This window comes from Monodelphis domestica, chromosome 3 (genome assembly GCF_027887165.1).
Source record: "Monodelphis domestica isolate mMonDom1 chromosome 3, mMonDom1.pri, whole genome shotgun sequence".
Lineage (NCBI taxonomy): Eukaryota > Metazoa > Chordata > Mammalia > Didelphimorphia > Didelphidae > Monodelphis > Monodelphis domestica.
The window spans coordinates 268,215,716-268,227,901 of NC_077229.1; the positions used below are offsets into that span (position 1 = coordinate 268,215,716).

A 12,186-nucleotide genomic window follows, 5' to 3' on the forward strand; every position below is an offset into this window, starting at 1 on the left:
TAAGATATGACATAATGTAACTTTTAGCAAAAATTGAAACCTACTCTTCTACAGTAGTATAAGGTATTAATCTTCCATTCCAAAAACATTCAAAAATGGGTCTTTTCCCTCTTGCTCCTTTTTCTACTATGAAACAGTCATCATCATCATCATCATCTTTTAATTCTAGATCAAATCAAAAGGAAAAGAAATATTCTTTGCTATAAAAGAGCATTCATATAAAATTTGCAATATTTTCTGTTGAAAACAGCTACCAAATCTCAAGCAAAGTCTTTAAGTAGTACTGGAAAAGAAAAAAATGTTTTAATTCAAATTACATTTGTTTAATTGTGTATAGGCATCTATACACATTTATACACATATACACAGAGGAAGAGACAGACTTAACTTATTCTGAAGTAAATTGTTTTGGTAATTAAAATGAACTTTCTTATTGCAATTAAGAGTAATGGTTAGGTTTCCAGGAAAGGACATAAAAGTAATTTATCTAAATTTTTCATGACATTATCCCTTGATTTATGGAGTTTTTTGTTTTTTTATCATTTCTTGCATATTCCTTTGCTCAGCTATTATGTTTCTTTTCCTTCCCCTAACTTTGAGTGTTCCCCAACAGTCTATCCTAGACACTGTTCTTCTTTTCTCTATAATTTGTGTTCAAATATTACCTCTGACATTTACTATTTGTGCAGACTTGAACAAGTCAATAATTTCACTGATCTTCAGAGGTTTCTAATCCTTAAAATGAGGAAGGTGGATTAGACTGTCCATGAAGTTCACTTTAAGTCCCCTATGATCTTATGATCTCTGGGATCAAACATAACTCTTCCCAATTCATTTAAGGTAAGGCCCTTCAAAATTTGGCTCCAAGATGCTTTACTACAAATTATTCTCTTTCATAGATGGGATTAGTTGAGTAAAAATGTTCTCCTTAATGTTCCTCACATGATATTCTACTTTCATTCTCCATTCCTTTGCAAAGCAGCAAGGTGGCACAGCAGAGTGCTTGGCCTTAAGTCAGGAAGATATGAGTTTAATTTGGACTCAGACATTATGTGACTCAGGCAAATGTTTGCCTTGATTTCCTCCACTATAAAATAGCATCTACTTCATAGTTTTGTGAGAAACAAATGAGATATTTTTAAAGTGCTTACACAGTACTGGTATATAATAGGAACTTAAAAAAAAGCTTATTCCTTCATTTCCCCATTTCTCACCTCCATGCCTCTTTTCACCTCTTTGGTGTTCAACTTTAATGCCATTTCCTACACAAGTCCTTTCCTGATTCCCCAAGCTGCTAGTGACTCCTCAATACTTTCTTTATATTTGGTATGTATTAGTATAAGTACAGGTTGCCTCTCCTCACGGAATATAAATACCTAAAGGACAAACATCATTTTCTTTGTCCTTTTATCAACAATGACTGGAAGCACTTAATAAAATTTGTTCATTAATATACATAGTTTTCACTTAAATAATAATGGTTAGGCAAGTTATAAAGCTCCATAAAGGAAGAGATTTTTATTTCTCATAAAGCAACTAGAAAAGCAAGAGTTCCTATGGTAAGCAATAAAATAATTATTTTTTATACAACTAAACACCATTGGGCACTTAACGTTCATGGAACTGAATATGGAACATGCACAGACATTCCAATCTGAGCTTTTCCCCACCTTTTAACACATGTAACCTGGAAATCAAGAGCAATAGAACTCCTTAGCTTTCAAGAAGGGCTCCCCTGAGAGAATATTTGCACAAAGTAAGGAAAGAGGAAAAAAAAATTTTATTGACAAAAACGAAATACCATTTTCAAAAAGGAAACCAGGAAAATATTTTGAAGCTCTAGAATCTTTAAAAACACTACAATTTGTTTAAGTGAAAGTCATTCTCTTGACTAATGTATCCCTCTAAAGACTAAAAATTTATAGTCTCAATTTTTATATTAAAAATTTAGTCTAAAGACTAAAAATTGGGGAAACACAGTATAATAGTTATTCAAAGGGGGTGGTAAGAGTGGAACCAGAGGACAAGTCAAAGCTCATTTCAGTTAAGAACTACCTATATAATGAGTGATAATATGCATAAAACCTGAAGCATAAGTAGAGAGTAAACCCGATAAGTTAAATAATACATTTAAAGCAATCCTTTCAAAGCAGTTTCATTTTTATCATTTTCCCAGACCCTTCAACCTCCAAAGATCAATCACTCTATCCAGATATCCATCTATCCCTTCATTATTCTACAATTTTCCCAAGTTTTTCAGGATTTTCACTAGTAAAATGGGGGTGGTAAATATCTGTAATCTCATTTCCTAACCAGGTGGGGGAAAATAACTAGTATTAATGGAGTTTTTAGTCCTGAATCATGGCTTAAAATTTTTCTTTAAAACAAAGTTAGATACAAGTAATAATTATTGTTTATAGTTAGTAACAGAATATTTTACTATGTTGTAATAATGTACAACTACCGATCTACTCTGAATGGGACCAGGCATGATACAAAGTAATGTTCCACTTTTCCAGAAACAATGTATTCAACAACCAAACTGACTGGAGAATTAGGCTATGAACAATTAGGCGACCAAAAAAGAAAACAATCTACCAAATGAGATGTCAAAGTTCATACAATGAATCTTATAACTTTACTCACTCATAAAAAGACCACCTGGTCATTGTCTTCATATGTAATTTTTTTCTTACTTTGGATACAACATAAACAAGTAGTTATTTCACTTCTCAGTCCACAAAAGACTGAAATGAACAAATTATAAAGTATGTATGTTGTTAATATAAATAATAGCCTTATAGTTAACAGAAAAAAATCAAAAATAAATTTTCAAAAGATGAGTTCAAAAAGCACAGTTTATACATTTCCATGTATCTTTGGGACATGGACACACATGTAAAATGCAGAGATCAACTTCAATAATCTCTCCAACCCATCATTTATAACCCAAATACATTTTTCTTGAACCACAACTTTGTAGAAGTATATGACCAACATACTTGATGGAAAACATGGATCATCGGGATAAGTCTCCTTATCATATAAGAAAGGATGATAGCGAATGATTCCTTCAACCACACCTTCTCCTTCTACATGAGACTTGAACTCAAAACTATCTGCTGCCGTATTGATATATAAAGTCTGCATGTCATCTTTGATCTCTCTAAGGTTGATAATCTTAGGCACTTTCCCTTTTTCAAACACAGAAATCTAGAATAAAAATTAATAAAAAAAAATAAACAAAGAAGTGTTAAATACAACTTAAATGTGAAAACTCATTGCTCGTACCCAACTACCACTCTATATGGTATGCAACAATTAAGAATGTTAGTGAATAAATATGTAATCATGTGGATTAAAAAAGATATACACTTTAGAAAAAGAAAAATATGTACAATAGTAGAGAAAGCAAATTATAATCAAGCACAGATACATTTAAAATTCTACTAGTGGTAAAAAAGTAGTAATGACAACCATGATCCTAACAGCTCACATTTATATAGAACTATGTGGTTAAAAAAGGCTTTTTAGGGGCAGCTAGGTAGCTCAGTGGATTAGAACCAAACTTAGATATAGGATGTCCCAGGTTCAAATCTAGCCTTAAATACTTCCTAGCTATGTGAGCCTGGGCAAGTCACATGACTCCAATTACCTAACCCTTACTGATCTTCTGCCTAGGAATCGATATTTAGTATGATTCTAAGACAGAAGGCAGGGTTTTTTAAAAAAAGGCTTTGAAAAATACACAATCACATTTCATCTTCAAAAAATTCTATGAAATATAAAATACTCATTTTGCTAGTCCCACTTTGCAAAGCAAGAAACACGTAATAGCTAATATAGCAGGGCCTAGAATGAATTCCAGTTCTTTAATTCCAAATGAAGGGTTCTCTCCACAATGCTGTCTCCATCAAAGGAGGCAAAAATGCCAGGCACTCTAAATTGCTTCTACTTCACCACTAGTCTTTGAGGGAAAGGAAAACATCTGGTAACCAGGTCCAGCTAGTCGGTGTCCACTGTAGAATCATAGAATCACGGTCTCAAGATGTAAAAGAACAATCTGGTCAAGATACCTCACAAGTGCTCATCCAGGCTTTGCTTGAAGACTTCTAGGGAGAACCAACCCACTACAGCCTAAGGTAGTGTCTCAAAGTTTTATAGCCAAAGGAAGCAGGAAACAAAAAGAATGAAAGAGCACAAGAAGAAAAATTTCTAAATGTCTTTTAAAGGCTTAGCATGGAGGCCAAAATAAGTAGTAACATAGTGAGAGAGTACCTAACTACCCCTAATGAGTTCAAATAATGAAGCTCAGACCATTCAGATTTTAAGGTATGAAAAAACTGGTAGATATGCAGCTGAGCCCCTGTTAGTGACCTCTGAGGGGGAAATGGAGTCTGAAAATGATAACAAGTGAGTTTGACTTAGATTCCTAACAAATCTGAAAAAGCATTATAGGAGTGAAGGGTAGGTAATATCTAAAAAAGAGAAGTGAGATCACAAAAACCCTGATAGGATGGCCTTGTCAAAAAAAAGTCAGGCCAAAAACCCCACGTTCTTTCTTGGTTACCAGTCTTATTGTATTCAGGGAATGTTGTGGGTAAGATGGTTTCTAGATTTTGCCAAAATATCTGAAAAATCTCTTGTGGGGGCTGCTAGGTGGCTCAATGGATAAAGAGTCAGGCCTAAAGATAGAAGGTCCAAGGTTTAAATATGGCCTCAGACTCTTCCTACCTGTCCCTGAACTAAATCACTTAACTCCTATTGCTTAGCTCTTATCACTCTTCTGCCTTAGAACCAATACACAATATCGATTCTAAGATGGAAGGAAAGGGTTTAGAAAACAACCCCCCCCCCAAAAAAAACCCTCCTATGTTATTTTTAGGGACAAGCAAGAGAGAGAAGGTAGCAAATAGTCATGGGCTAAAGTGGGCTAAAAAAGCATTTTTGGTCACTGGATGGATAAAGCAGCTATTAATGTTTCAAAATCAACTTCAAAGATGTCTGCAGTGGGAATATCCAAAGGATTTGCACTTGACTCTGTGCCATTTAACACTGTGATCAATAAGTAAGAGGAAGATATAAATGGCATGTTTATTAAAACATATAGATGACACAGTGCTAGTGCTCTACTGAATCCAAAGGACAGAAGCTCAGCTCATTTTGAAGGATTAGATTCATTCTGCCTTGGTCCAAGTGAGAAAATGGATGAAAGTTGCAATGACTTTGATGAAAGATGATTTGATGAATGAGTTTGTAAGTTTGATGGGAGGAAGAATTTCCTAATAGAGTGACACACAAGTAGATTGAGCTACATTAGATGTCAGGAGAGCCCCACCCTCACTTGAAGTTTTAAAGCAAAAGCTGAATAATCACTTATTCTGCATGTTGTAGAGGGAATTTTTGGAGTAAACGATCAATATCATCTCTTTTGACCCTGAAATTCTATAATTCTATGCATTTCTTTGTAACACTCAAGATTCTAAGAATGATTTGCCTCTACCAGTTTAGTTCACCAAACTACTTGGGTAGAAGAAAAAAAAGATGATTCCCCATATATTGTTGTCATCTAGTTACCATGATCTGGAACAAGAGACCTAATGAACTAAAAGATTTGTAATGTGTTTACATCTTACTTCCATATCAATGTTGTTGAATGGTCCAACTTCTTTTGTTGTAGCATTTGTTTCATTTCCTTTTGGTCCATGAATATAGTAATGATAAATATGTCTAGAATTGAGAACAACAACTTTTACACTGTTATATGTAATTATTACCCTATTTAACAATTTCATGTATATACCAATGATAAATGTCTAGAATTGAGAACAACTTTTTACTGCTTTATGTAATTATTATTTTAATAATTTTCTACCAAAAAGCATTACATGCATTTTATGTATAGCTGTGTATAAAACTAAAATTACTAGTCTTCAAATTTTGAGACAAACATCTATTTACCTTAATTCAGTATTCTTAAAACACATGAAATTAAAGTATTTAAGGGTGTCTCATTTTCTACTGCCTTAAATTTTGGAAGCTCTGCCTCCTCTTGTCATCATTTCCATGATTAAAATATATAGTTACATTTTAGTGAAATTAATAGAAGGCAGTTATGTCTGAATTTTTAGCTACTTTTCCATAAGAAACTCACAATTATTTATTCTCCATGTTTTCAATTGAAAAATTACTAATTAAATCTTGCACCCCAGCTACTTCTTAAAATATTACTGAATAAAAAAGGCAATAATGTATTATCACCTATAACTAAATCTACTTCCTCTTTCATTCTTCATTAATGGTATAACAACAATAAGCATTATTCACTAACAAACTCCTTGAAGAGCTAACATTTCTTAATGGAATAAAGAATTCATATTTGAAAAGTAATTTGGGGGGGGGAAGGGGGAGGACACTAGTTCTTTGTAACCTAGAAGAGAAAATATTCTGTCACTCATACCACAAATAATGGTAGTACCAACTATTCCACCAGGATCAAAGTGGGGGATGAAGAATCTGATGATGTTGCAGGTTTAGTGCTCCACAACTATTCTGTAACTTAAGAGCCTCAGAGTTTTCTGTTCATTTCATATACTTCCAACTAGCTTTCATCAGGAAAGGAAAAAACCTTATAATGATAGATAAAAATAGCTACCTATAAAAATATGGAAATTAAATACAATAGATTTTAAATGTGATAAAATCTATATTATAAATTGATTTGTGAGCTTACACAACAAAAATCCACTATGTATAAATATATACCTTAAAAAGAAACTTATAAAAATGACCCATTACTACTCAAGTTATACAAAAACAAAACAAAAAAAAAAAACCCCTACAATGGCCATCATTAAAGACAACTTATACAGCATAGTATGACCAAGGAAAGCTTTCACTAACACTTACCTATACCTATTAAATAGATATTTATTTCTAATGAGATACTGTAGATTAAAGTCTAATTGAAAGTAACTATGATTCTAGTATAATAGATACACAAAATCCCGAAGTTCCTTCTATTTTCTAAAATTTTACAATTGTATATAACAAACTATTACTTCTGCTGAACCAACATACTCCTAATTATTGTTTTAAAATGACATATGGCATATCTTCCCAAAAGAATAAATCTAAAATTTCATTATGAAGTTAAAGAGAAAATTATTTGGTTGACAGAATTTAACTTTATAACCAACTTTCCAGGAATATGTTTATTCCAAAAGATATGCCTAATAAAACCAAGAATAGGGTCATTTCCTTTCAGATACCAGGTTCTAATCAAGTAACTTTATGCAAGGATTATTAAAACTAGACATTCCCTACCTCCCATTTCTGTTCTTGGTTTCTTCTGGATTTCAAAACCATTCTCTTTCCCATACTTGTGAGTTACTCTGAAACATCCCTTAGAACCCATCAACTCCTTACACCCTGGAACAGCCTATCACTACTTACTATAGTACTCCTCTGCAAAACCCATCCCATTTCTCCCATTAGTGAATTCTTCCAGAAGCCTCCATTTTACAAAGGGGCCTAACAGGTCTGCCTTTATCTTCCCCTCCAGGGTCCTTACTGGTACTGTCTCTCCCCTACTCTACAATTCCCTTTTGTGTACTGTCTTATGGCACACCCTGTCCCATAGAAAATGCAAGCTCCTTGAGGACAGGGATTGTCCTTTCATCTGGATATGTATTGCTAGCACTTAGCCACAGAGCCAGGCATGCAATAAATAGTTTTAAAATGTTTGTTTCCTTCTTATACCTCAGTATTTCAAAGCTTCATTATTTCATTCACAAAGGTTTACCTATCAACACTGATGATCAAAACCCCTCCTCCAAAACTTAGTAACACAGGTACAGCATATTGCCTCATACACCAAAAAAAAATTAATTTTTTTTAAACCTGATTACCAATCATCTTCTGATGCACCCTCTTCAAACTTCTCTAGACTGGAACTCTTATGATCACCAAAGAATTTGATAGCCTGTGCCCAGGCTAGGTCTTTCCAGCTAGGAAGAGCCTTTTACAGAGCTTCTGCTCTATTCACATAGCCTTTGAAAACGCATATCTCTCCTACACATCAGAAGATCATCAAGTAAGTATTTAATGACATAAATAAATGAAGGAATTTATTAAAGCCATTCACTCTTAAAAAACATGTTCTCAAAGCTTTAGCCCCACACAATATTTTCAAATAAAATACTAATATTGACTTACGCTAATTGTCTTGTCCAAAGATGAAAATAATTTTTCAGGTACTGTATGTGCTCCGGTTGTACTCCTGTAATAACCACTGCAGTAAAGCTATCTTTTTCTTTCTCCTCAAGGATAAGATTATGTAGAAACCTCTCATCATCATTTGTGATATGAGCAGAGTCTGATGGCTAAAAAAAGTGAATATAATCATCAAATTGTAATGTGCCATTAAGAATAAAAAATTTAAAGTATATGAACAAAAGAAAATTGACATAGTTAATCAAAATATATGGCTGTAAAGAAATCAGTCTGGAACTATACAGAAATCTCCAATGAGAAACCAGGTTAAGGCACCAAAATAATTCCAGCCTATTAAAAATGTTTCAACTTTAGAAAATAATATGATTTTATCAGTGGAAATGACATTAATAATAGAGATATTGACAACTGTTTTGCTGCTAAACAATAACAAATTATGGGGCCTCTCCACTTGAAACCTTTCATTTATGTCTGCCTCCCCGGTTAGAATGTACTATCAAGAGCTATCTTTTCTATTTATATCCCTAACACTCAAAGTGTTCTGCACATATTAAGTGCTTAATCAGTACATGAGCAAAAATAATCCCTGTCTAGAAATTATGGTAACACACTCAAGCAACACCTTGCTAAGAACTTGAATTAGATGGGCAACAATATGAGAAAAATTCAACAATGAACCAATACTAAGAGGTATATAGAGAAAAGGGAGTGAGCAAATCTTAGCCAGAAATATCATGTTTCCTTCTACAAGTTTTCCAAGCTAAATGGTAGAAGGCAGACCTCACAAACCTAGGCTGACCAAAAGGAACTTTATCCAACTCAAGACATCCTAACAAGAGAACTATAACTACCCATTTTTAAAATAAAGTTTAAAAAAGAAGAAAAGCATTATATTTTCAAAAATCCACATACTGTATATAAAAATTGCCAATATACTTATATGTTGCAAATCAACTACACTAAACACATAGGTCTATCTTATATGCTTTAATTATACTTACAGTACAGAAACATTGAGATCATTTAACTTTTATAAAATAAGAATGGTCTAGAGGGCAGCTCATTGGATAGAGAGCCAGGCCTAGAGATGATAGGTGCTGTATTTAAATCTGACCTCTGACACTTTCTAGCTGTGTGATCCTGGGCAAGTCACTTGACTCCTACTGCCTAGCCCTTACTGTTCTTCTGCCTTAGACCCAATGCACAGTATTGATTCCAAGAAGGAAGGAAAGGGTTTAGAAAAAATAAAGCTGGTCTTGATGTTTTACTAAACATATAACAAAATACAAAACAATCTAATGGAGAGATTGAGAAGGATAAGAAATGATCTAATAACCAATAAATATAGATTTGGGACAACAATGGACAAGATCATAGAATTATGTATTTTGAGCTGAAGAGTGTTGGAATCTAATCTAACTATTCTTATTTATAGGTAAGGAAACAGAGGTACAGAAAGATTAAGTGACTTGCCAAGGATCACATAGGTACCAAGCAGTAAGGCTGGGATTATGACCCAAATCTTATATCTTAAAATACAACAGTTTTCACTGCTCCATACTAGCATACTAGTAGCACCTTTAAGATTTAATCATTAAGTCCATTTATACTTGTTTAAAATATTTTCAAGTATGTTGTGTATTATGTATTTATGTAAGAATTTATTTCCAAGGAGAGTATTAAAAAATCTAGTTAATTAAAAATTTATGGGTGAATGTTTCCAATGTTTCCACATCTATACACACAAGAGGCTACAGAAGGTATAAGTCCTTTCTTTACTTTCTCTGAGGTAGTGACAATATATATGGGTTTCTTTGATACTGATCTCTATTGTCTGGTGCCTGGGCAACAGGCACTACCTTCTTCCAGGATCTCAGAAGCAACTGGCTTCAATAATAATGGGTGTGGGAAACCATCTCATTTATCTGGGCTAATGTATAATGGGGAGGTTTATACTGGGTAGTTTACAGTAGTTGAGTCTTCTCTAGGGCAGAAAGGAAATGATCTAATCAAGACAGTTTACATGAGGCAATGTGATACAGGATGCCCTCTGATTGCTGCCTCTAGTAGAAAACCTGCAAAGGCTTCTGAGCCTGAATTTTGGGACAATACAACCAAATTATCATACTCCAAGCATCGCCTTGGTTAGGCCCTGATCAAGGCTCCTGTCTCTGGTACCCCTGGCATATAGGTTCAGACTCTAGGATTTGCTAACTTTTCTCCGCTTCATCGGCAGTAAGGCTTTTTATGACTGTCACTCTTTGATCAGACCTTCTGATTGGACCCTTTTCTTGGAGACAATACACTTCTAGTCATCTCTCTCTGTAATGTAGGGCTGGCATAGTACAATAATGCTCATTTCTTCTTGGATTTAAAAAAAAAATTATTTCTCAAGCTAGTGTTCCCTTTTTATGTTTGACAGAGATTGGATGTTTTTTGTTCCCCTGTATTCTGTCATTTTAAGAGTCCACTATAATCCTCTTTTGTCATTTACCTTTATTTTAAAATTCACATTCATTGATATTTATTACATTTATAAAAATTTTAAGAATTGATTTGCACTAAGAAGAGTAATATAGGTAGTAATTTCTAAAAGAATTTCTGTTATGAAGCTTGTAAATTTTTAGCAAGAGATAACTGGAATTATTCTAATTTTTCAACATCTTTGTTCATTTGTAGCATAGAAAAGCTATTCTGAAGAGTGGTACAAACAAATACAAACAAGGGCCACTAAATTATACATAAGGGTGCTTGGAAACCACATATTGACTTAGGAAACCACACATTATCTGTTTCACTGTATTTTTATTTTGTTAAATATATCCAAATAACATTTTAATCTGGTTTGGTATTTGTGAGCCACATTTGGCATCTTTATTTTTAGAGGATGCTAGGTTAGTTATTACTGAAAAGATCATGTGCCCCACCATTTGGAGACTAGCCTTTATTATTATAATGCAAACATTTTGACTAAAATACGTTACTCAAAAGATCCTTAAGAGATCCTTGAAAGACATCAGAACAAACTAAACATTCTATGCTTAATACAAATATCATTAATATCTATAAAATTTTTAAACAGGATGTAGCATATCTTCATTTTGCAGAATCAAAGAAAATGAATTTATTGCTAAACTCAAAATCAGCTTTAAAAAAGGATGTGATTTAGTGAAATGATATTAATACTGAATTAGGGCTCAAAAAACTTGTGTTCTAATACTGGTTTAATCACTTATAAGCCACAGTGTTATTTATAAGAGTGGTATTATCACAAAATATGGTAAACATACAACATTATCATGCCTATCAGGTGAAAATATATACACAAAAGGTATTTCAGGAGCAGCTAGCTAGCTTACTAGATAAAAAGCCAACCCAGGAGAAGTCCTGAGTTAGAATCTGGTCTCTTGACACTTCCTGGCTGTGTGACCCTGGGTTTAACCCCAACTGTCCAGTTAACTGTCCACTTAACCCCAACTGTCCAGCCCTTACAGCTTTTCTGCCCTGGAACTGGTACTCAGTATCAATTCAAAGACAGAGATATGGGTTTTTTTGGTTTGTTTTTAAGTGTTTTGCAAATGGTAAAGCATCATTCAAATGAAAACTACAAATGCAGCAGAGAAATGGTAAAAGAACTAAAAAAATCCAACTTCCCCCCAAAAAATCTATTCCAGCCTTATACATAAAATAAGTCTTTCACAAGCAAGTACAAAATGATTTGTCCTCTCCCATAACTTTGCCTTCTTGGAAATAATAATAATAGAATGGAGAAAAGGTGGTACAATGAGCTAAGTAAAAGTAATAACCCTGGTGATCTATTCAGAATATTTAATTTCTAGGTCAATCATCTTTGAATCCGTCCCTCTCCCTACATACTATAACACAATCTCTTACAATTCTATATTTATTTAAAAAATTGATTGATGGAGGCAATTAGGTGGCTCAGGGAAC

At 33.5% G+C, this 12,186-nt stretch overlaps 1 protein-coding gene across 5 annotated transcripts in view; it reads right to left on the reverse strand.

The window, feature by feature from the left end:
- The window catches only part of SMCHD1 (structural maintenance of chromosomes flexible hinge domain containing 1), a 229,644-nt gene that overhangs the window by 150,290 nt on the left and 67,168 nt on the right, over positions 1-12,186 (reverse strand). For all 5 annotated transcript variants that reach the window (XR_008917679.1, XR_008917678.1, XM_056823757.1 and 2 more), the window contains exons 8-11: positions 8,218-8,384; positions 5,637-5,730; positions 3,003-3,213; positions 45-165 (exon numbers count right to left, since the gene is read on the reverse strand). Coding sequence is in view for 3 of the 5 variants with exons in the window: in XM_056823757.1 (XP_056679735.1) it covers positions 45-165; positions 3,003-3,213; positions 5,637-5,730; positions 8,218-8,384 (593 nt within the window). In the remaining 2 variants the exon portion in view is untranslated. The remainder of the gene's footprint in view (positions 1-44; positions 166-3,002; positions 3,214-5,636; positions 5,731-8,217; positions 8,385-12,186) is intronic.